Below are 26,440 nucleotides of genomic sequence, written 5' to 3'. Positions count from 1 at the left end.
CGTAATTAATTACAATCACATTTTGCTTACAATCGTTGATTGTATAATCGAATTTGAAAACAATCAAATAGGCAGGGCAACGTTGATTGTAAATCAAAATGATTTTAAAATTGTACCGCTCTGGTAAGTACACCGACTTGAAAAAAATTTTTCCTGGTAAAATGGTAAGACCTAAATTTATATATGTACATCGTAGACTTAATAATATTGATCAGCTAAAGCTTTCAAAAGAGTATATGCAGTAGATGATTATCGCAAAGGTGATTCATTTCGGCTTTTCTGGGTTGGTCGAGTGAGAAAGACAACCAAGCATTCACTTTTACAATATTAAAAAGATATATTTTCGAAGCTAATACATAAGCTTGTTAATATTGGGTGTAAGAAATTGAAATCTAGTTTATTCTGAATGATTTCGAACGGGCTCTTGTTGTGAGTTATTTACCTGGCACAAGATCTGCTGCATGCCCATAACGACCATCAGGCTTATTGTCGGTAACTTCTTCTAAAATATCCGCAAAATACTCAGGTATTTGATCGTCTGTGGTATTAGCACTAATATCTGTGATGAGCTGTGATGAACGTGTACGACGTTGATGTAAATTCGATTCTGCAAGTGTATACAAAATATTACGAAAGAACGATACATCACTATTCAATCCCCAAAGTTTAGCTTCGTCTTCATTTTTGTGCTGCAATACAGCTTTGAGTAAAGTGGCATTTATTCTTTGTGAATGATTGTGATCTTGTAGCAACAAACCCCACTCATCTACCCAGTGACTGTTGCTGAAGCGATATATCTGTGAATGAAATAATGGAAAATAATATTAGTTTGAAAACAGTGGTGGCATATACTTATCTTATTGCTTACTTGTAAGGAATTAATAACATTATTTAAATCATAACCACCGAACACATAGAGGGCATCTTGGTCTTCGAGGTAAACAGCAGTGTGTGCAGCGCGTGGACTCATACCTTCGGCATCTGTAGCTAGCCAACGCCAATTGCCACCAGGAGGATTTATATACAAATCACACAAACGACCGCTGAATCCCTAGGATTTTAAAGAATAAAGTATAGTTAACTAATAAATAGCTGTTATGTATGTACATATCACACATCTAGATCTAAACAGCGCTAACATAAAAAAAACCATATTTCGCAAAAGGAAGAGTAGACCGATAGGCATATCCATATACTCCATAAGGGGTTCTCTTTTCGAAAGATTTTGTTAAAAAAATTTTGTATAACATATTCATACGCAGTAATATAATTTTTTTCGGACTCTTCCCATTTTTAAAAAAGTATTAAATTTCTTTAAAGATATTGTTTTAATTCATTGGAGCATTCTAAGTAACGGTACCACTTAATTTCTTACTTTGGCATTTTTGGCACATGTATAGATAAAATTGACTTGCTGGAACAATTACAGTATCTGAGAAAAGTTGTATAAGTTGACTAGCAGAGATGGTTCATAATTTTTAAAGCGAAAACCAGTTCTCCAATCCAAATTGAGTTTATTGTGGTTTTGAAAAAATTATGAAGTACCATGTAAAAACTGTTCATTATGCATTGTTAAGTTTATATAAAACTGTTTTCATTTACATATTTAATGGTTTGTAATTTCATGTTCCAGGTATTTATTGCCTACAGTAAATTGGATTGGCAACAATGAATTAAACTTTTTGACGTCCACCACTCAGCACGATTTTTGTAAAAGTCTGCTTGATATACATTTACAGCAATTATACAATATATTAAATTGCAAAAATAAAATGCTGGATTTGGTATTTACGGATGACCCTGTGGGTATTGCCCTCAAGCGAATTCCCCCATTATCAGTTCCAGATGTGTTGCTTGATGCAGTAAAAGCAAAACCTAGCTTTCGATCAAGATGTTTTTGTAAGGCAAATTTTAATAAGCTGAATTATCTTACTTCCACCCATGACTGGTCGTATCTATATGCTTGTAATGATGTCGAGTCAGCAACTTCTATTTTTTACAGTTCTCTCGATGGTTTCTTTGAATGCTGTGTGCCTCTTCGTCATGGCAATGCTGGAACGGGCAAACCCCCGTGGTTCTTAAGACATCTTGTAAGGCTATATAAATCTAGGATATACAAACGTTTTAAAATATCAGGATCATGCTCCGATTTTTCTAAATATTTAGTTGCTAGATCAAACTTCCATCATATTAATCAGCAGTGCTATAAATGTTACTTAAACCGGTGTAAGCTTCAATTCTTTAACAACCCGATTCTTTAGTTTTGTCAATTCCAAGAGAAAAACCTCAGGATTTTCGTCTGCTTTTGCCTACGGATGTAAGAACGCAATCTCGGATGATGATGTTGCCAACTTATTTGATGAATACTTTAAGTCGACCTATTCATCTCAGCTTTTTCAATCAGATCTCTATCCTTACACCTTAAAAAGTTCTAATTGTATTCTAGATCCTGTCATAGATATAGATACTGTTCTGAAGAGTCTTCTGGAGTTGAAACCAATTTCCTCTCCGTGTCTAGATGGTGTTCCTAGTTGAATCCTAAAGTTTTGCGCTGTCAACTTATTTAAGCCGATCCTTAAATTATTTACACTATCTCTTGAATCTTCTGTATTCCCTTCAATTTGGAAGCAACCATTTATTATATCCAATATCGAGAACTACAGGGGCATAGCTAAACTTTCGGCTATTCCTAAAATGTTTGAAAAGATCATGACCTGCCAAATTCAATATATATATACAGTTCATTATTATCACCCAGCCAACATGGTTTTGTGCGTAGAAGATCAACCACAACCAACTTGTTTGAGTTCACTTCTCTAGTCATGGATGGGTTTTTATCCAATAAGCAAACCGATGTTATTTATTCCGACTTCAGCAAAGCATTTGATTCTGTTAATCATGAGCTTTTAACTCATAAACTTGACTTACTGGGTTTTCCGAAGAATTTATTACCTTGGCTTCGCTGCTATCTCTTAAATAGAACTCAGCGAGTTATGTCCAAAAACAGTCTCTCAGAGTTGATAGAAGTAACTTCTGGTGTGCCTCAGGTTAGCCATTTGGGTCATTACTTTTTACCCTCTTTATAAATAACTTACCAATGGTTATCTCGTATTCCCGTGCTCTAATGTATGCAGATGATGTTAAACTATGCTATACATACTTGCCTTCTGACTCTTCCCGTTTGGATCTACTTCAGGGCGATTTGGACTCATTTCAATTATGGTGTACAGTAAATCTACTAGTTTTGAACTGCTGCAAATGTAAATTAATGACATTTCACAGTCAACTCAGTTTTAAAATCCTATATGCCAGATGGTGCTCCCTTGGAGCGTATATCTGTAGTATGTGTTCTTTTTGATCCGAAATTGAGCTTTAACATGCATATTTCATCTATCGTAAACAAAGCGTCTGGTGGACTCGGATTTATTAAAAGATGGGCTAAAGAATTTGATGATCCTTATTTAACCAAGACCCTTTACACATCATTGGTACGCCCAATACTTGAGTATTGTTCCTGTATTTGGTCCCCGGGGTATAAAAATCATATAGATCGAATAGAATCGGTACAGAAGCAGTTTCTAATCTTCGCTTTACGCGGTCTTAACTGGGAATCAAATCATCATATTTCGCCTTATAGAAATAGACTTCTTTTCATTAGTTTGCCAACTTTCGAGAATAGAGGAACATTACTCGGGTAAGGGGGTCCGAATATACCCGCGGTAGGTATGCCTGTCGTAAGAGGCAACTAAAATACCAGATTTAAGGGGTGTGTAGCGCAACCCTTCAGGTTGCCAGCGTAATATATAGCTTCTCCAAACCCAATTGTCAACCTCATCTATCCGCGCAGACTGAATTTTTCTGTTGCTGCGAGAACAAACGATAACTGTTTTCTGTGAAAAAGGGCAAAATCGGTTGAAGCCACGCCCAGTTTTTATACACAGTCGACCGTCTGTTCTTCCGCTCGGCCGTTAACACGATAACTTGAGCAAAAATCGATATATCTGTACTAAACTCAGTTCACATACTTATCTGAACTCACTTTGTATTGGTGTAAAAATTGGCCGAAATCCGACTATGACCACGCCCACTTTTTCTATATCGAAAGTTACGAAAAATTAAAAAAATGCCATAATTTTATACCAGATACGAAAAAAGGGATGAAACATGGTAATTGGATTGGTTTATTGACGCAAAATATAACTTTAGAAAAAAACTTTGCAAACTGGGTGTGACACCTACCATATTAAGTAGAAGAAAATGAAAACGTTCTGCAGGGCGAAAAGCCCTTGGAATCTTGGCAGGAATACTGTTCGTGGTATTACATATATAAATAAATTATCGGTACCCGACAGATGATGTTCTGGGTCACCCTGGTCCACATTTTGGTCAATATCTCGAAAACGCCTTCACATATACAACTACCACCACTCCCTTTTAAAATACTCATTAACACCTTTCATTTGATGCCCATATCGTACAAACACATTCTAGAGTCACCACTGGTCCACCTTTATGGCGATATATCGAAAAGGCGCCCACCTATAGAACCCACGCCCTTTTAAAATACTCATTAACACCTTTCATTTGATACCCATATGTTACAAACAAATTCTAGAGCACCCTTGGTCCACCTTTATGGTGATATATCGAAAAGGCGTCCACCTATAGAACTAAGGCCCACTCCCTTTTAAAATACTCATTAACACCTTTCATTTGATACCCATATCGTACAAACCTATTCTAGAGTCACCCCTGGTCCACCTTTATGGCGATATCTCGAAAAGGCGTCCATCTTACAAACACATTCTAGAGTCACTCCTGGTCCACCTTTATGGCAATATCTTGAAAAGGCGTCCACCAATAGATCTAAGGCCCACTCCCTTTTAAAATACTCATTAACACCTTTCATTTGATACCCATATCCCTGGTCCACCCCTGGTGCACTGTTATGGCGATATCTCGAAAAGGCGTCCACCTATAGAACTAAGCCCCACTCATTTTTAAAATACTCCTTAATACCTTCTATTTGATACACATGTCATACAAACACATTCCAGGTTTACTCTAGGTTCCTTTTCCTACATTGTGATTATCCCTTATTTGTCTCCAAAGCTCTCAGCTGAGTATGTAATGTTCGGTTACACCTGAACTTAGCCTTCTTTACTTGTTAATATACTCATTAACACCTTTCATTTGATCCCATATCGTACAAACAAATTCTATAGTCACCCCTGGTCCACCTTTATGGCGATATCTCGAAAAGGCGTCCACCTAAGGAACTAAGGCCCACTCCCTCTTAAAATACTCAATAACGCCTTTCATTTGATACCCATATCGTACAAACGCATTCTAGAGTCACCCCTGGTGCACCTCAATGGCGATACCTCGAAAAGGCGTCCACCTATAGAACTAAAGCCCAATCCCTTTTAAAATACTCATTAACACCTTTCATTTGATACCCATGTCATACAAACACATTCCAAGGTTACCCTAGGTTCATTTTCCTACATGGTGATTTTCCCTTATTTTGTCTCCAAAGCTCTCAGCTGAGTATGTAATGTTCGGTTACACCCGAATTTCGCCTTCCTTACTTGTTGTAAATAACTTTCCACAGAAATAAAATTTTTGATTTCCGCTTTCGGATTCTTAAAAGGGAGGTCGAGACGCGTCTTTTGGTACCACCTTTGATAATTTTCGATAAAAATTAGATGGTGCACCGTCTTGTAAAACGTTACCTTCACAACTTAAGAATTTTTAGTTAGCTTCATAAATTTTTTTTAGAAGTGTAATATGTACTTGAGTACCTGAGTGTTTTCAGTTTAGAGCTGCGCCTACCTTTTCACAATGACAAATACCCTTGACGCATTTCCCACGGCCTTGCGACTCGCCACACTTATTGGGACAAGCTTCGTCTTCGCAATCGGGTAATACCCATTCACCATGGCATACACATTGGTGACCAACACATTTTCCATGATTGTGACAATTATTCAAGCAATTTGATATGTAATAAGAAGCACGAAATCCATCAAGCACATAATTTGTATCACTGTACATAAGTATCAGCATCTAAAAAGGATAAATAAAATTTATTATGAAATATAATAGTACCTAATTGTTAAAAAAAAAAACACATATAACAAGCGACATACGCTGCCACTCTTGGCCACCAGTCGTTTCGGCTGCGTTCGTCCACTAAAACTACCCAGCAGCGTCGAATTAAATGAATCTCCATCAAATACGTAAATGTAATCATAAGAGCACTCGGTGCCCATGCTATGAAACGTGAGTGTTATAAATTGGCTATCGTTACGGGCCTTTATCAGCCATTCGCAATGCGAATCTTGTGTATAATTAAAACCAGCAGGACCATCACTTATTTCTCCATAAGGTTCTGTAAAAACTTTACGGCTACGATCGCACGGTGCATGATGTTGTTGTAGGTGCGGCGCTGTGGGCAACAATGAGATGCGATCTGCTTGCGTTTCCCAAAGATTTTGATTTGTGAAAATGCAAAGAAAGAAAGCCACTGCAGCTATAGTTCGTAACCGACTGTATAGAAAAAATTGTATATTTTGCATTTTGTATGCTTATGAATACTAATTGTACACATAAATTATTTTAAGAGCAAGAAAAATATCCACCGCCATTTCACTTGGATGTGCACACAAGCGCACATATTTTTTACTTTATTATTTCTGGACCAATTACTTTTCACGTTATTCTGTTATATGAAATTAATGCTTAATTAAATTTTTCCTTATATTTAATTCACTTTATCACAAAAATTTCTGCAAATAGCAAAAACTAAATCATTTCCATATAACGAAGAGATAAAATCATTGTAAATTTTACCAAGTAGCGCAACTAACAGCTGATCGGTGAAAATTCGAACATTCACACGCACAGTTCTCGACTCAGTTTCAAAAAAAAACTTTAGGTTATTTAACTCAAATTTTAAAGTGAGATAATCCTTACGAATTTATGTGTATAGAATATATAAGGCGTTTTTGTTGTTATTAAAACAATAGTTTTATTTATATTAAAGCTTTTATCATTTTTGTTTAAAACATTGAAAAAACTTCGAACACCATTCCTTCATTATATGACATTCGACTGCCTAGTCCACTGCCTTCCACTCTATTCGCAACATAACCTCTGTTTAAGCTGCCAAACTATATAGTAAACAATGGATGAAATTTTCCAGATGTCAAAACAACTTCAAATAATACAGTGTGTAGGAGATATGCTTCCAATGAAGCGTGATCCAGATGCCGATAGAAACTTATAGCCTCATTGTGTTTGACGATATCGTCTCCAAAACGATAATCGTTCGTGTGTTCGTATTATGAATTGCAATACGATAGACAAAACGATAACAGCTGACTGTTACGTAACGAAAGTGCACAAATTGGTATTCTGTATCACGAAAATTTGCTTCAAATACGAAAACAAAGTGTCAAGGCAAACAACAGGTATCCACCTATCGTTTTGGTTGAAAATGAGCGGCACAAACAAAAAGAGTGAGATTTATTAATTAATTAGTTATTATTGTATAAAAAACGGTAATTCTATACGACAGCATGACACTGCTAATACGCGTCCAAAATTATCGAGAGAGGTGTCAAACATCAGTATTAATAATCCGAAACCGGAAAATAAAAATTTTAACTCGTTCAAAAGATATTAACGAAAAACCAAAAAAAGACCCGCGGGTCCCTCCGAAACCGAGGGTGAAATCCATAGTATTTTTGGGCAGAACACCTTTCTGCGTTGGCGGCCTTCGGCTGTGCTTATAAAAAAGTAACTCTGGGCTACGCCATGCCAAGTGCGGGTGTGTCGTATAACCGTGGCTACCGCCACGGTGATGTCCTTCTGCGTTCACAATTTTTTTTTGTGGGTACAATTAAAACAACCACATGAAAATCGCCAACTTCAACTGCAAATATCTCCGAACAGAGATAAAATTTTTATATTTCGGGTTTCGGATGATTGTTGTCGAGATTAATACGCGTCTTTTGACATCTCGCGCGTATTAGCAGTGTCATGCTGTCGTATAGAATTACCAAAAAAACTTGTATTTTATATTAGATTAGATATTATTAGCGTCCGGTAAGTGAAGAACGTTCGAGCGGTCTCTCAATATCCGCCTTTGGATTTTTTATTCTTCTTCTTGGGACACTACTAGAGCAATAGCTTGACACATTTTTATTATATTTATATCACCAACAACTATATTTTTATTTCACTTATTTTGGTAAAAGTCTAGTTGAGGGGTCGACTGCTAATAGGCGTCAAAAAATATCGAGAGAAGTGTCAAAAGACGCGTATTAATCTCGAGAACAATAATCCGAAGGCGGAAAAGAAAATTTTATCTCTGTCCGGAAATATTTGCAGTTGAAGTTGGCGATTTTCATGTTGTGTTGTACCCACAAAAAAAATTGTGCATCACACACCCGGACTTGGCATGGCGTAGCCCAGGGTTATTTTTTATAAGCGCGGCCGAAGGCCGCCAATGCATAAAGGTGTTCTGCGTAAAATTACTATGAAACCCACCCCGGTTTCGGAGGTACCCGCGGGTCTTTTTTCGGTTTTTCGTTAATAACTTTTGAACGAGCTAAAATTTGACTTAAAAAATTTTTTTTTGAAAAGTGGGCGAGTTCGTCATCCGATTTCGCTAATTTTTATTTAGCAGACATATAGTATCAGGAGTAACGCGCCTACCAAATTTCATCATGATATCTTCAACGACTGCCAAATTAAAGCTGGCAAAACTTTTAAATTACCTTCTTTTAAAAGTGGGCGGTGCCACGCCTATTGTGCAAAATTTTTCTAATTTTCTATTTTGCGTCTAAAGGTCAACGCACCTACCAAGTTTCATCGCTTTACCCGCCTTTGGTAATGAATTATCGCACTTTTTCGGTTTTTCGAAATTTTCGATATCGAAAGAGTGGGCGTGGTTGAAGTCCGATTTCGTTCGTTTTAAATAGCGATCTGAGACGAGCGCCCAGGAACCTACATACCAAATTTCATCAAGATAACTCAAAATTTACTCAAATTATCGTGTTTACAGACGGACGGACGGACGAACGGACATGGCTAAATGAATTTCTTTTTTCACCCAGATCAATTTGATATATAGAAGTCTATATCTATCTCGATTGGTTTATGCCGTTACGGATTACCGTTATGCGAACGAAGTTAATATACTCTGTGAGCTCAGCTGAGTATAATAAATATATATTTATCCTCTTTGCTCTGACCTAAGAGGTTTTATTTGTTAATAGCCATCAATCAATACTTTGGAAAATTACTTAGGGTAGTCGCTGTTTTTTTTTTTTTTGTCAGATACATTTGTAAAATTGCCTTTCATACATTTTCATGGCGTACTTGTGTTTATTTTAACGATTGCATTAAATTATTTATTTAATTTATATTCCAAAAATCGCAGTTACGCAAAGTGACTACTTCACATAAATTTATAGGATGCAGTTAACCAAAACTTCCCTGAAGAAACATTCGGCATGAATTGGTTGCTTTGTTCTTCCCAAAGTATAGAGTCACATATCCCAACAAACACTGAACACAAAAATCTCAAATGTTTGAGAAAAACATTGATTCTCAGTTTGATATTCAACATTATTTACCATTTGAAACAAAATATTTTCTCGACTTTTTCTCAAACGGCGATCTTCAACTTGATAATAATGTGAGACATATTTGAAATTTTTTTCTCTCAAATGTTTGAGAAAACATTAATTCTCAGTTTGATATTCAGCATTATTAATCATTTGAAGCTAAATATTGTCTTAACTTTTTCTTAACTTAACGTTGTTCTTCAACTTGAGAATATTTTGAGATATACTTGCATTTCGTTCTATTCTGGTTCAAAACCATCGATATAATGGAATATTTTCGTTAATAATAATGTGCATACTTTTTGCGCCAATGTGTCTAAATTTTAAAGTACATAATAAGTGTTCATGAAACCCAAAAATAAAATAAAATATAGTACAACGTGCTTATTTTACATCAATGCTATCGACAGTGTCGTTAATAGTGCCGTCCATAATTCGTCGATCTCTAATTTGCATACTTTAAGCTGGAGACATTGGTGCTTTATCGGTAACCGTATCGGTAACCTTATAACAGCTGATTCGACCAATCTTATGAGAATCAATGCAATCGATTATTGGTGCCGCTAAAGTCGTCACCTCGTAGCCAACCAATTGGGTTTTGGTTTACCGTCGTAACGATAAACAGCTGATTACGTTAGGGATACGGATACAGCGATACGACATACGGCACCATTGACTCCGGCTTTAGCTGGAAATGTAAACAAGCTATTTTATTGAGTGAAGTTGGACATAAAGTGAAAAACCAAGGAAGTATTTATACATTTTCATAATAGCTGTGTTTTTAAACTTCCTTAACCCTAACGCCATAGTGATAAACATACCCATATCCATAACCATCTCCAATATGATCGATTAATGATGCCTTAACCTAAAAAACGAGAAAATTTCATAAAAAGGAGGAAAACGCACAAAATTACTAACATATTCCACAAAAAATAAGTCTCTTAGTCATAACGTATCCAAAATAATGAATAAAATCTACAAAAAGTTATTAAATTCACCAACTCAAATATTTTTAGGTTTGGATATGGCGATAAACCAAAAACCAATTGGTTGGCTATGGTATGGTTATGACGTTAGCGTATTCCGACACCATTAATCGATTACATTGATTTCCATAATACGCCAATTACACGGCTCAAGTATCCTGGTGCCAATTACCAATTTGCACAAGGATTTGACCGGTGTGCACTGGTTGCGCTTTTTGCGCAGAGAACTGCGCTAAAATCAAAACGATTTTGATATTTACGCATGTCTGCAAATATTGCACATGCTTTTTTCTTCGTGTATGGTGAATCTTACACAGTTTACCTGTGGTTCCTGATAATATAACATCAGTAATTATTGCTTAAAAATCTTAATATCGAAGGCGTAAGGATCATCTCTAGCTTGTAACAGGAATTCACACAAATTTAATAATACAAAATAATTTTTTATACAATTTGTTATGGTAACGCATCTACAACGGAGCAGTAAGGAAGGCGGTCGGCATGATGTAGTGGTGCACAGTGGCTAGTCATTGTCGGCTGGGGCGGGTCCTTGCCAACCTTACTGTTCCTGCGCCATAAGCAGAAAAATGTTCCTATCATGCCTATCAAAACGAGCAGCTGTCAAATTCAAAAAAAAACCTAACAGAAGCGCAGAGACAACTCAAAACGCTTAAAAATTCAAAATAAAACAACATCCGGCCGAACCGGATGTCACGGACAGACCGTTGACATTCAAAATCTAAATTCAAAAAAAAATTCAAAAATTTAAAATTCAAAAAAAAATAACCGCAAAAAAAAATTACCGAACCGGACATGGCCGGTTACCAACGTTGAAAATCAAACTAAAAAAAAACAGCTGAAAAATAAAAATACAAATAAAAAGGCCGAATATATATAGGGGGCGCCGCGGGTGGTGTTGCGACGCCCGGTGCTTTATCCCACCCTCAAATAACCATGGCCACCGACGCACCTAAAATTTCGGTGGCCCCTTACCTGTCTTACCTTATGCCTTCTAAATAATTGGCGACGCCAGCATTCCCATTTCAATTACAAATTTATTTATAATTCATCATTTATAAAAAAAATTATATGAAGATGTATATATATACTACTCGATCCTGAGTTTTATCTAAATTTGTTTTCTTCAAAATAAGGTATACGCATTAAGTTATAGAGAAAAATGTGATAAAATGCTTGTTTAAGAGGTACAAGAAATAATTTCGAACAAGAAATTTGTACATAAGTATCTATTTGATGGAGTTCATTTCGATCCAGGTATTAAGAAACATGAATAGTAAATATTAACTTTGTAAAGCCAAAGTAATAATTCCTTTTTGGGGCTTTAGACGTTTTTAAATGGTTCTAAAACAAGTTTGGTTGCAAGTTTATTGCAGCTTTTCAAATAAATGATCCTTCTTTTACTAGTAAAAGGTGTTTAATATCTTTAACTGCTATTCTTTTGTTCGCAGCTGTATGTACATATAACATTTTTTTTTTTCTTTTTAAGAAACAATTATACAGGAAATTGTATTCCTTCTTATTATAACTAAATTTGATAACAATGTTGCTGCTGTTGCTCTGGTTTACAGGTCATTTGCTGAAAAAAATGTGTAATTCATCTAAATGCTCTTTCGAATTTATTTCCATACTGCTGAATAGATTTTAATTTCATAGGTATGCTTGTACATAGCAAATAACGTGGAAACCAAGCGACGCACACTAGAGTGAAAAAAAATACCTTAAAAATAGATGTAGTTATTTGGCTCAAAATTCCTATAGTAGATCGTGGACCGCATTACAGAATTTGCAGACTTCTTAACATTTACATTTTATATATTCATTTCTAGATATTCTTGCGTTCCACTCGAAAACGTCTACGCCAATATGCTGGAAGTTTTTTTAAAACCGGACATTCTCTTTTTTTTTGTTGGGTATACTAAATTTGGTGTTCGCTTTCTTTCTTCTACATGTATGTAAATGCATATATTTAAGTTAATTATATATACAGATGTATGAACCGCGTTTTAAATAGTTGTTTCTCTAAATGTTTGGGTTTTTTTCTTTTTTTAAACCTACATTATTTTATTTTAACAATTGCGCTAATGGTTTGAATTCTGACCGGACTTCCTACACATTCATAGGGTACATAAACGCACGACCCATAACCAAAAGGCAAGCATTAGCGCCCAAAGATGCGTCCGCGCTTTTAAGCACAAAAAAAAAGGAACTGACTCACCCAGTAGGCCGGCGTTGATGGTTGTTTCACTCTGGTCTGAGGTGATCGAGCGGACCTGGTGGCAGGGCAACTTCGTGTGGACCTTTACCTTCTGGATGACTTTGTGCTAAATTGGGCGTTCGCTGTATTACGCTGCAGCGTACTGCTGGCCCTGGAGGCGGATGGGGTGTTGGACGCTTTCCAAAGGTGGTGGTGTACTTCGCAAACGTAGAGAAAGAGGTCTATCTTCGAGTATCAAGGCTTCTCCTCACAATTAGTTAGTGCCGTCCGAATCCGAGTCGGAATCCCTAGAACTTTCCTCACTAGGTTTGACTTGGAAGCACTGACTTACTACTTCAGCTGGATATTTGGATATTCTTGTAAGGGTTAGTACCACTAGTTCCTCGGCATTTTGCTGATTGTTCTTTGGCCTTTTAAATGACCTTCTTCCTTGTTTCCCAAAAATTTTCCCACGTTTTTTCTCGGTCAGTGCCGGAAACTCAACCAATTCTTTTTATTTTTCTTGGTTTCGAATAGCGTTTTAACATTTGATTTGTACGGATTTAAAAAAAGTATATAAATCGTTGATACGATAAGACTTGGCACAAGCAAACACGTTATGGTCTAGCTCCGTTCATCAGCGTGGCAAATCCCAAAAGGAAAAAGAAAGAGCCGCGCGAAAAACTTTTTGTCCGGAACTCGTGGTGGTTTTTTTTTTTTTTCTTTTTTTTTCCGTCTTCTAGTGATGGCCGGTCTGTCTGTTCCCTTCTTTTCCGATATTTTTCATCGCAACCTTTTCCACATCGCTAGGTGTGTTCCCGTGAACACGCTCCCAAGTGGGTCGTAGCCGTAGACCGTAGCAGCAGACCGTAACAAACCTGCTTCGCTTTGAAGACCTGACGATGAAGCGAACAGGAAACCGGATCCTCTGTGGGAAGCCACTGCCAGGGATCTCCGACGACAAGCAACGTGGGGCACGACTCACCCCTGAGATAAGAGTCTCAAAGTCCTACTACGGAGCTAGCCGGGCAACATAGGTCTGTCAAAAAAAAATTAAGTCAAGTTTGGGAATTAATTCTGTTTCCTAGTTTAAAAGGGCTTTGCGGCAATTAGACATTTGTTATGGAGAACTCGTCAAAACTCCGAAAGGTTTTAGTGGTTATCGCCCCCACAAAAGGCAAGACAAAAAAAAACAGACATTTTGATATGGAGAACTCGTCCAAACTCCGAAAGGCTAGTCCGACCTAAGCGTGGACTGCCAGGGTTTTCACGGTCCTCGGTGAGTACGCGTGTGAACAACCTATGAGGTCAGTGCTCGGGGAGAATACTGGGCGAGATGTCCCCGACCGCCAAAACGCCCAGACAAAAAAAGGGTCCAATTGGTGGGTGTATAAAAAAAATCAAATTGTAAATTGGCAAAAGAAACGTTTTCTAGTTCATTGCGGGCGAATGTCCGACGCGTGAAAGCGACCTATCAATTTCCCGTTTAGGTCCTCGAGATCATACAATGCGTTGCCTATTTTTCGAAGCACGCGACACTTCAGGTATTTGGGTAGGAATTTGGCATTAATGCCCTGTTTAAAATTACTTAAGGCAAAGTTTCTCCGAAAAACTTCCTGACCTTCCTTATAGTTGACGTGTCTAGAGCGCTTGTTATAGGTGGTTACTCCCCTATCTTTGGCCTGATCTAAATTTCTACGGATCTGCTCACGAATATTAGTCAACTTGTCAGCTCGGTTTACTACCTTGACCTGGTCTTCTCGAAGGCTGCCGAGTTTCCCTAAAATGTTGTACGTTGAGGCATGTTGGACCATGTTTTGGCCATATAACGCAAAGTATGGAGAACACTGAATCGCTGTATGAAAATCACTTCTCAAAACTGATAAAATCTCGGGTATATGCTTATCCCAATCAGTATGGTCAGATTTATCTTTTAGGAAAATCCTAATCTTAGAAACAATTTCTCTGTTGACGCGTTCGGATGCGTTCGCTTGGGGAGAATATAGCCCCGTCCTCACGTGCGTCACCCCGTAGTTTGCAAAAAATTGGTTCATTTCCTTCGAGATAAACTGTTTACCATTGTCACTGTGAATAAACTCAGGGACCCCTACAGCCGGAAAAATTTCTGAAGCGAAGTAATTTATAACGTTAACAGTGGTAGCTCTCTGCATGGGCTTTAGCCAAACGTATTTTGAAAAATGGTCTAGTACTATGAAAAGAAATTGATTTCGCCGCTTAGATCTCGGATACGGCCCTAGAAAGTCGCAATACAACCGCTGAAATGGCCTTTCGGATTCAAAGGCACTCCCTATAGGTGGTCTCGACTGCTGATTGGTGGGTTTTACCGTTTTGCAGGTGTCACAACGCTGGACGTAGTCCCTGACGTCCTTAGCCTGCTGCGGCCAGAAGTACTTCTGCCTAACACGTTCTAAGGTTTTCTGCCATCCGCCATGGTAACTCCGGTTAGCGTCATGTGCTAATCTCACTGCTTCCTCAGTCAACCCTTTTGGCAACCATAAACGCCACAGCGAGTCTTCTTCCCCTTCCAACCCCTTACGAAACTTAACTCTTTTGAAGATTACACCGTCTACCACTCGTAAATCCGGAAGTGATTCCTCGTTTTCGGTGACGGTCCGAATTAGGTCTAAATATTCGTTGCTGCAAAATTCGGGAGAGACTAAATCTATTTCTCCGGGTGTGGTAGTGAAAGTTAACTCGTCAACATCAAAACGCGACAGCGCGTCTGGTACTACATTCAGGGTGCCCTTACGATGTTCCATTTTAAAGTCGTATCTTTGCAGTAAGAGTGACCATCTCGCCAACCTCCCGCTCAAGTCCTTTTGTGTCATCAACCACTTGAGACTGGAGTGGTCCGTAATAATCCGAAAAGGTAATCCTTCGACATAGGGTCGGAAACGCTTCACGCTAATTATGGCTGCAAGACATTCCAGCTCGGTTACTGTATAATTGCGTTGAGCATTATTCAGCTTTTTCGACACGAATGCGATTGGATGCTCAGCGCCATCATCATCGACCTGAAACAATACTCCGCCAACACCTATTTTGGAAGCGTCGCATTGTATTACGAATTCTTTGGAAAAGTCTGGTTGGGCCAAGACAGGGGCGGAACTCAAAGCTACTTTTAGTTTTTCGAACGCCTCTATAGCTTCAGGAGTGAGTTTAAACGGGCCTGCTGACTTGCGGAGACAGTCGGTCAAGGGACCTGCCAAGTCAGCAAAATTGGTAATAAATGCTCGGTACCAATTCGCCATGCCCACAAACCTACGCACTTGCCGAGGGGATTTAGGGATCGGGAAGTTTTGTATTGCTTCTACTTTTCCCGGATCCACTTTCAGACACCCGCTGCCTATCAAATACCCTAAGTAGCGTATTTCCTTCTGACAAAATTTACTTTTTTCCACATTTATTGTCAGACCTGCATCTCTCAAACAGTTCGCCACTTCCGCTAGCAATTTTAGATGATCCTCAAAATTAGTGCTACATACCATCAGATCGTCCAGGTAGACAAAGACGTTCTCTCGCAGACGCGAAGGGATCGCCTTGTCCATCAGCCTACTCATAGTCTGCGGTCCATTGCACAGACCAAATGGCATCACCTTGAAGTGGTACAGAGGCCTCCCCGGAACTGCGAATGCTGTTTTTTCCTTCGAGGACTCTGTCAATTTGATCTGGAAGAACGCGTCTTTCAGATCAATGCCACTAATAAAATGCGTATCCTTCAGTCTGCTCAATAAGCCGTTGATATGAGGCAGGGGGTACGAATCCTTTTTAGTCACCGCGTTGACCTTTCTCGAATCTATGCACAGCCTGACTTTGCCTGGTTTCCGGACCAGTACTACAGGACTACACCACGGGGAGTTGGATTCTTCTATAACTCCTAACTGTAGTAACCTGTCTAGTTCTCTAAAAGCTTCGGCTTGCCTCGGCGGCGAAAGAGGAAAATGCTTGCTTTTTATAGGCACAGCATCACCGGTGTCGATGTGATGCTCCACTAATTTAGTTTGCCCTAGGCCTAACTTCTCGTACGAAGGAAACGTCTCGATGACTTTTCGCAATTCTGATTTCTGTTCTGGTGACAATTCATGGAGGTTAAGTTCCTCTTCCTTTTCAAGCCTAGTCTCTAAGCACTCTACGCTCGGGAATATTTCGGGAGCTAACGCAAATGCTCTCCAAAAATCGACCCCGAAGTATGCTTCTTGGAGCAACGAGGGAACAAGGTAAAAACGAATAATCTTTGTGATATTTTTAAAAGTGACCGGTAGGGATACTGAGCCTAAAATTTTTTGCTTTTTGCCGCCCGCGGTATATACGAACGCATGTAAGGGCTGATATTCGAAGCCGTTATCCTCTAGGAATTCTACTCCATTTTTCCCTAAGATGGAGACGTTGGCTCCCGAGTCTAACAACCCTACAAGAAAACTATTTTTAATTCTAGCCTTTACTAAAGGCCTTTCGTCCTCTGTAAGCGTTAACGTGGTGGTTTGCAGCAGTCTACGCTCCTGTACTCTCCGGTGGTATCTCTTCCTACACTTCAAAATATTGTCCGATACCGGATATTGGTCAAAAATGGTATGTCTCATTTGTTCATACCTATCCTCCCTTTCTTTTAGGGTTGGGAAAAGTTGCGTTTGGCACGCGACATCCCTATGCTGGCGTCGCAGGATTTTGATTTGCTCGCCCATCGTGAAAGAGGACGTTCGACTCTCGGATTCAGAACTATTCGAATCGTCAGTACCATCGGGGAAGGTTATTATTACAGTCGAGGGTTCTTCTGCCAGGGTACTACTGCACCTCGGAAGCTCACCACCTCCATGCAGAGATTCGCCCTCTGGTTCAGCGCATGGGACGACGCCTCGAGCACTGGCTGATGTGGGAGCTATGAAGCCGAACGAGGTTCCCCCATCTTCTCGCTCGGGTACTGGTTTCCCTGCCTGCGATGGTCCCTAGGGCATTTAGGAGTGAATACACCCTTATACCCACATTTAAAACAAAAAGGACTTTTTATGGATTCCTCGCAATATATATAGGAGTGCCCCATTCCCTGGCAATTCCAGCACTGGATTCCCGAGTAGTCCGGTCTTCTGCTGCGTCTATATTCCAGCGCCTCTATCTGCGGATCTATCTCGCCGTTCTCGCCTTCCATCGTCATGTCCGGGGTTGTCACGCGTGCCTCGCTTACATGCCGTCCTGGGTAATTGGCTCCCAGCAGCTTGCTCTCTTTCAGCACTTGTTCACCTCGGCGTGCTACATCGCGCAGATCATGGAGGTTCCTTACGTCCGCATTAAAAAGCATTAGCTTAAGGCTACTGTTGACGTTCCTTTTTATTATGTCAATCAGTAGAAGCTCTGACATCGGCTCCCTTAAGCGCGCGTTCAAGGAGATTATGTCCGCGTGAAACACGTCATAACACTCACTTGCCTTTTGCTTGCGCATGGAGATCTCCATCATGATCTCGTGGTCCGTTTTCAAGGTGCCAAACTCTCTTTTTAAGGAGTAGCACAAAAAGGCATATGTCGCATTTGGGTTTTGTTTTGTGAACAGCCAGTACCATTCTTCGGCTCGTCCCGAAAGGAATAGGTGGAAACTGGCCATTATTTGTTCGTCAGGGCATTGTGTGCGCTCACACAAGGTGTTTAATTTGAAGAGGAAATCGCTTACACTCCCAGTGCCGTCGAATGCGATTTTCCACTCCTGCGGTTTTACTGTTATGCTGCTTGGAGTCGGGTACATTGGCGGTACTACCGATGGCAATGGGTTACGGTCCATCCTGCTTGCGTTCCTGTGTTGCTGGTGTGCTTGCTGCGTGGATTCGAGAGCGGCGTTGAGCTGGGCCATGTTGGCTCTAATTGAGCCCATCTCTCTCCGCATTTCCTCCTGCGAAGCCTGGAACAGTTGGTGTAGCACGTCCACCCACGAGCCTCCACGAGTGGCTTCGTCCTGCATTCCTAGGAGGTTCGCCTGATCGCTGGTAGCGTCCCCAAAATTTCCAACCTCTTGATTTGGTGGTAAGGCACCCGCTCCATCTGGTGCATAGTTCGACACATTGGTCATTATCCCCGAGATGTTGTGTGTGTTTAGCAGCGATGCATTTAAATTGCTGGTGCTTACAGGTATGTCCAGTTTGTCGCGGTCGTCGTTCGGGCCCGAGCCTATATGAGTCCCCGCGGGATTTCCGTAGGATCCTCCTACTGGGGTATGCACCACCAAAGGACGCCTTGCTTTCGAAAAAGCCCCCCTATTAGCACCGCCCCGGTGCTGGTTCCCTCGTAAACTGCCCGCACTCTCGAACGGAGTGTTCCGGCCCGTTTGCCCGTAGGACTGGTTACGCGACATAATCCGTTAAAAAAAAAAAAATTCTTTGTCAAATCCTAGTATTCGGAAAAAAAAAAAACTTCTGTTCCCAGAAGATGGTTTGTTAAAGGAGAAAAAAAAAGTTTATATATCTATATATAAAAAAAAAATTGTGCGAGAATTAAGGCAATCATTTATCAATGATCGCACCAAAATAGAGAAAAAAAATTTCAAAAGCTGAAAGGAAAACGGTTAGTTATCTATAAATTTTATATGAACAATGTAGGTGGTGATGGGAACGCTGACATCCCATCATTAGAAGGCAGTAGGCTAGGCAAAAAAAATTTGATACAAACACATTCATACTTGGCCCTAGTGCTCCCAACCGCAATCGAGGGGGGGTCTTAAGGCCCCCCTCCGAGATTGGTTGGGGCCACCAGGGTCGGCTCCAGGCCCACACGAGTAGGTCTCAACACGCCCAGCCGCAACGCAGGGGCAGTCTCCAGGGGCTTGCCCCTGGGACTGGTTGGGGGTGTTGAGGCCTCCCGTCCATTCTCGCTGGACACCCCTCCTGCCTCCGCCGCAATGGGTGGAGCGGTTTCGAAACCGCTCCCCCAGTCTGGTGGGACAGGAAGGGGTGCCACTCTGAATCCCAGCTCAACCCGTCACAATCCAGGTGGCACTGTGTGTTGCCACCTGAGACGTGGGATGAGCTGGGGTCCTACAACACATACACTCACACACTCATACCAAGACGATACAAAATTCGGCAAGGAAACAAAAAACTACTTTACAGCAAAACCCCAATTTAGCGGACATATTATTACCAAACCGACTAACGGACAACATTCCGGGAAAATAAAAAAAAACCCCAAAATCTACAAAAAAAACTTAAGTGCGTGCAGCACTGCCTCATCGGGTGAAATGAAAAAAAAAATCCGGAGACTTGACGTAAAGTCCGTGGCTCCCTCCGCTACTGCCCCCGATGACCAGCCCGGACAACCTGATCCGTCTAACCATCCCACCGCAACGTAGGTGGCAGCTCTGTGGCTGCTCACTCGGACTGGTGGGATGGTAACCTCACAGGTTGACCCGACTGACCCCCGCGGTCAGCGCTTCAGGCGCCGCGTTGGGCGCCATCTGTTATGGTTACGCATCTATAAGGGAAGCAGTAAGGAAGGCGGTCGGCATGATGTAGTGGTGCACAGTGGCTAGTCATTGTCGGCTGGGGCGGGTCCTTGCCAACCTTACTGTTCCTGCGCCATAAACAGAAAAAAAGTTCCTATCATGCCTATCAAACTAGCAGCTGTCAAAATCAAAATAAACTGACAGAAGCGCAGAGACCGACTCAAAACGCTTATAAATTCAAATCAAAACGACATCCGGTCGAACCGGATGCCACGGACAACCCGTTAACATTCCAAAATTTAAAAATTCAAAAATTCAAAAAAAATTACCGCAAAAAAAATTACCGAACCGGAGATGACCGGTTACTAACAGTTTAAATCAAACTCAAAAGAAACGCTGAAAAATTAAATAATAACAAAAAAGCTGAAAAAAATTAAAAATAAAAAGAAAAGGGCCGAATATACATAGGGGGCGCCGCGGGTGGTGTTGCGACGCCCGGTGCTTGTCCCACCCTCAAATAACCATGGCCACCGACGCACCTAAAATTTCGGTGGCCCCTTACCTGTCTTACCTTATGCCTTCTAAATAATTGGCGACGCCAGCATTCCCATATCAATTACAAATTTATTTATAATTCATCATTTATAAAAAAAAATTTATATGAAGATGTATATATATACTACTCGATCCTGAGTTTTATCTAAATTTGTTTTCTTCAAAATAAGGTATACGCATTAAGTTATAGAGAAAAATGTGATAAGATGCTTGTTTAAGAGGTACAAGAAATAATTTCGAACAAAGAAATTTGTACATAAGTATCTATTTGATGGAGTTCATTTCGATCCCGGTATTAAGAAACATGAATAGTAAATATTAACTTTGTACAGCCAAAGTAATAATTCCTTTTTGGGGCTTTAGACGTTTTTAAATGGTTCTAAAACAAGTTTGGTTGCAAGTTTATTGCAGCTTTTCAAATAAATGATCCTTCTTTTACTAGTAAAAGGTGTTTAATATCTTTAACTGCTATTCTTTTGTTCGCAGCTGTATGTACATATAACATTTTTTTTTTCTGGTTAAGTATAGTTTAATCTTTTACAGTATCGTTGTTTTTGGTTCAAAGGCTTTCGAATTTGCACTGGGTGGTATTTACATATATAGATACATCATATCAAAATTTGAGGAAAACGCAATTCAGAAAAAATCTGCTGGTTAGGGCCTGCCTCTATGAATTAAGCTAACAATATATGTAATGTAATAACTTGTTTAATAATAGTATTTTACAATTTTTAATCATGGTGAATTTACGTACAAAAATACAAAAACCCAATGCACTAATTTTTGGTATTGTTTAAAGTTTTTTTAAGTAGTATAAATGTATCAGCAGTGAAATACTTTAGGAAAATATAACTAAATTTGATAACATTGTTGCTGCTGTTGCTCTGGTTTCCACGTTATTTGCTATGTACAAGCATACCTATGAAATTAAAATCTATTCAGCAGTATGGAAATAAATTCGAAAGAGCATTTAGATGAATTACACATTTTTTTCAGCAAATGACCTGTAAACCAGAGCAACAGCAGCAACAATGTTATCAAATTTAGTTATAATAAGAAGGAATACAATTTCCTGTATAATTGTTTCTTAAAAAGAAAAAAAAAAATGTTATATGTACATACAGCTGCGAACAAAAGAATAGCAGTTAAAGATATTAAACACCTTTTACTAGTAAAAGAAGGATCATTTATTTGAAAAGCTGCAATAAACTTGCAACCAAACTTGTTTTAGAACCATTTAAAAACGTCTAAAGCCCCAAAAAGGAATTATTACTTTGGCTGTACAAAGTTAATATTTACTATTCATGTTTCTTAATACCGGGATCGAAATGAACTCCATCAAATAGATACTTATGTACAAATTTCTTTGTTCGAAATTATTTCTTGTACCTCTTAAACAAGCATCTTATCACATTTTTCTCTATAACTTAATGCGTATACCTTATTTTGAAGAAAACAAATTTAGATAAAACTCAGGATCGAGTAGTATATATATACATCTTCATATAAATTTTTTTTTATAAATGATGAATTATAAATAAATTTGTAATTGATATGGGAATGCTGGCGTCGCCAATTATTTAGAAGGCATAAGGTAAGACAGGTAAGGGGCCACCGAAATTTTAGGTGCGTCGGTGGCCATGGTTATTTGAGGGTGGGACAAGCACCGGGCGTCGCAACACCACCCGCGGCGCCCCCTATGTATATTCGGCCCTTTTCTTTTTATTTTTAATTTTTTTCAGCTTTTTTGTTATTATTTAATTTTTCAGCGTTTCTTTTGAGTTTGATTTAAACTGTTAGTAACCGGTCATCTCCGGTTCGGTAATTTTTTTTGCGGTAATTTTTTTTGAATTTTTGAATTTTTAAATTTTGGAATGTTAACGGGTTGTCCGTGGCATCCGGTTCGACCGGATGTCGTTTTGATTTGAATTTATAAGCGTTTTGAGTCGGTCTCTGCGCTTCTGTCAGTTTATTTTGATTTTGACAGCTGCTAGTTTGATAGGCATGATAGGAACTTTTTTTCTGTTTATGGCGCAGGAACAGTAAGGTTGGCAAGGACCCGCCCCAGCCGACAATGACTAGCCACTGTGCACCACTACATCATGCCGACCGCCTTCCTTACTGCTTCCCTTATAGATGCGTAACCATAACAAATTAGAACACATCTTTCATTTGTTGCGCTAGTTGAAAAATGAATATTGCGCAGTGCTGCAATGAGTTGAGCTGGTCTTGCAATTAAAATATATATTTTATAAGTACAATGGAAAATAAACGCTTCTGGTGCGAGTTTTTCGACTTATACCGTGAATTACCAGCACTGTGGAAAATAAATAGTGATTTTTTATACAATTAGTGCCTTTTTTATACAATAAAAACACATGTTTCATTTGGTGCACTACTTTAAAAATGAATATTACGCAGTGTTTTTGAGCCGTGTATGTCAAAATTTTCATTTGCACAAATTTCGTCGTTTTATATTTGTGCATGGTTTTTGTGTCATGTATGGGCCGTCTAAGGTAAATTCGATCACCTGTTCTATCTGATTATGGTCACCATTAATTGGCCTTTTATACTCAGATGTAACTGAAATATGTGTCCATGTTTCACCCTATGCACTAATTACATGTATTCTATGCGCGTCCACTATCTATCACAACTGATTCAGCTATATCCCTACAAGACGGAGGTAACCAGTTCACCCACACATTCAAAGCTTTTTTCGCTCTCCACTAACACATCGACGTTTCATGCTGTCATCGAAATGACAGTTCATTAATTATTCCCATAGCGGAACGATTATCAATGATGACATGATACGAAACATTCATTCTCTCTCAATTCGTCTCCAGGAATGGGTCTTAAAGTTCATTTAATTGAAAACATTGGTTCATTCGATTGTAAACAAACTTCATTCGTTTCCAAGAATGGGTCTTGAAGATCAGAGTTGCGTAAACCGCGCAAGAAAAATCCAAGAAAATCGGTGCGTTTTCATTATTTTTCATTTCAAGTGTATTCAACTACATAAGCGGATCAAAAATTTGTAAAAAAGGTACAAGAAATAACAAAATTAAATGAGCTGTTATATTAACGCACGAAAAGAGATAAGTACATTTTATCTTAGCTATCAAAAAATTAAATTTCACGTGTTGTCACGGAAAAATTTTTAACGGGTAAAATAAGCTTTTTTTTGTATTTGTGATCCTGAAAAAATTCGAGTTTTTTATACTCAGTTGAGCAGAGCTCACAGAGTATATTAAGTTTGATTGGATAACGGTTAGTTGTACATATATAAAGGAATCGAGATAGATATAGATTTCCATATATCAAAATAATCAGGATCGAAAAAAAAATCGATTGAGCCATGTCCGTCCGTTAACACGATAACTTGAGTAAATTTTGAGGTATCTTGATGAAATTTGGTATGTAGGTTCCTGAGCACTTATCTCAGATCGCTATTTAAAATGAACGATATCGGAGTATAACCACGCCCACTTTTTCGATATCGAAAATTTCGAAAAACCGAAAAAGTGCGATAATTCATTACAAAAGACAGATAAAGCGACGAAACTTGGTAGATGAGTTGAGCTTATGACGCAAAATAGAAAATTAGTAAAATTTTGGACAATGCGCGTGGCACCGCCCACTTTTAAAAGAAGGTAATTTAAAACTTTTGCAAGCTGTAATTTGGCAGTCGTTGAAGATATCATGATGAAATTTGGCAGGAATGTTACTCCTATTACTATATGTACGCTTAATAAAAAATAGCAAAATCGGAGAAAGACCACGCCCACTTTTAAAAAAAATTTTTTTTAAAGTAAAATTTTAACAAAAAATTTAATATCTTTACAGTATATAAGTAAATTATGTCAAGATTCAACTCCAGTAATGATATGGTGCAACAAAATACAAAAATAAAAGAAAATTTAAAAATGGGCGTGGCTCCGCCCTTTTTCATTTAATTTGTCTAGGATACTTTTAACGCCATAAGTCGAACAAAAATTAACCAATCCTTTTGAAATTTGGTAGGGGCATAGATTTTATGGCGTTAACTGTTTTCTGTGAAAATGGGCGAAATCGGTTGATGCCACGCCCAGTTTTTATACACAGTCGTCCGTCTGTCCTTCCGCATGGCCGTTAACACGATAACTTGAGCAAAAATCGATATATCTTTACTAAACTCTGTTCACGTACTTATCTGAACTCACTTTATCTTGGTATGAAAAATCCGACTATGACCACGCCCACTTTTTCCATATCGAAAATTACGAAAAATGAAAAAAATGCCAGAATTCTATACCAAATACGAAAAAAGGGATGAAATTTGGTAAGGTAATTGGATTGTTTTATTGACGCGAAATATAACTTTAGAAAAAACTTTATAAAATGATTGTGACACCTACCATATTAAGTAGAAGAAAATGAAAAAGTTCTGCAGGGCGAAATAAAAAACCCTTAAAATCTTGGCAGGTATTACATATATAAATAAATTAGCGGTATCCAACAGATGATGTTCTGGGTCACCCTGGTCCACATTTTGGTCGATATCTGGAAAACGCCTTCACATATACAACTACCACCACTCCCTTTTAAAACTCTCATTAATACCTTTAATTTGATACCCATATCGTACAAACTCATTCTAGAGTCACCCCTGGTCCACCTTTATGGCGATATTTCGAAAAGGCGAACACCTATAGAACGAAGGCCCACTACCTTTTAAAAATACTCATTAACACCTTTCATTTGACACCCATATCGTACAAACGCATTCTAGAGTCACACCTGGTCCATCTTTATGGCGATATCTCGAAAAGGCGTCCACCTATAGAACTAAGGCCCACTCCCTCTTAAAATACTCATTAACTCCTTTCGTTTGATACCCATATTGCACAAACGAATTCTAGAGTCACCCCTGGTCCACCTTTATGGCGATATCTCGAAACGGCGTCCACCTATGGAACTAAGGATTACTCCCTTTTAAAATACTCATTAACACCTTTCATTTGATACCCATATCGTACAAACGCATTCTAGAGTCACACCTGGTCCATCTTTATGGCGATATCTCGAAAAGGCGAACACCTATAAAACGAAGGCCCACTCCCTTTTAAAAATACTCATTAACACCTTTCATTTGATACCCATATCGTACAAACAAAGTCTAGAGTCACCCCTGGTCCACCTTTATTGCGATACCTCGAAAATGCGTCCACCTATAGAACTAAGGCCCACTCCCTCTTAAAATACTCATTAACTCCTTTCGTTTGATACCCATATTGCACAAACGAATTCTAGAGTCACCCCTGGCCCACCTTTATTGCGATATCTCGAAACGGCGTCCACCTATAGAACTAAGACCCACTCCCTTTTAAAATACTCATTAACACCTTTCGTTTGATGCCCATATTGTGCAAGCAAATTCTAGGGTCACCCCTGGTCCACCTTTATGGCGATATCTCGAAACGGCGTCCACCTATGGAACTAAGGATTACTCCCTTTTAAAATGCTCATTAACAACTTTCATTTGATACCCATATCGTACAAATGCATTCTAGAGGCACCCCTGGTCCATCTTTACGGCGATATCTCGAAAAGGCGTCCA

General features: G+C 39.0%; 1 protein-coding gene across 1 annotated transcript in view; it reads right to left on the bottom strand.

The window, feature by feature from the left end:
* Positions 1-6,812, bottom strand: part of Megf8 (multiple EGF like domains 8) — a 45,396-nt gene extending 38,584 nt beyond the window's left edge. The window contains exons 1-4 of the mRNA XM_067768184.1: positions 6,153-6,812; positions 5,836-6,069; positions 869-1,051; positions 443-797 (exon numbers count right to left, since the gene is read on the bottom strand). Of these exons, the coding sequence (XP_067624285.1) occupies positions 443-797; positions 869-1,051; positions 5,836-6,069; positions 6,153-6,581 (1,201 nt within the window). The 5' untranslated portion in view covers positions 6,582-6,812. The remainder of the gene's footprint in view (positions 1-442; positions 798-868; positions 1,052-5,835; positions 6,070-6,152) is intronic.
* Between the last annotated feature and the right edge of the window lie 19,628 nt (positions 6,813-26,440).

The sequence above is a fragment of the Eurosta solidaginis genome, chromosome 2 (assembly GCF_040869045.1).
Source record: "Eurosta solidaginis isolate ZX-2024a chromosome 2, ASM4086904v1, whole genome shotgun sequence".
NCBI lineage: Eukaryota > Metazoa > Arthropoda > Insecta > Diptera > Tephritidae > Eurosta > Eurosta solidaginis.
Note: the sequence above shows the minus strand (reverse complement) of the source record. Positions and strands in the feature narration are given on the sequence as shown.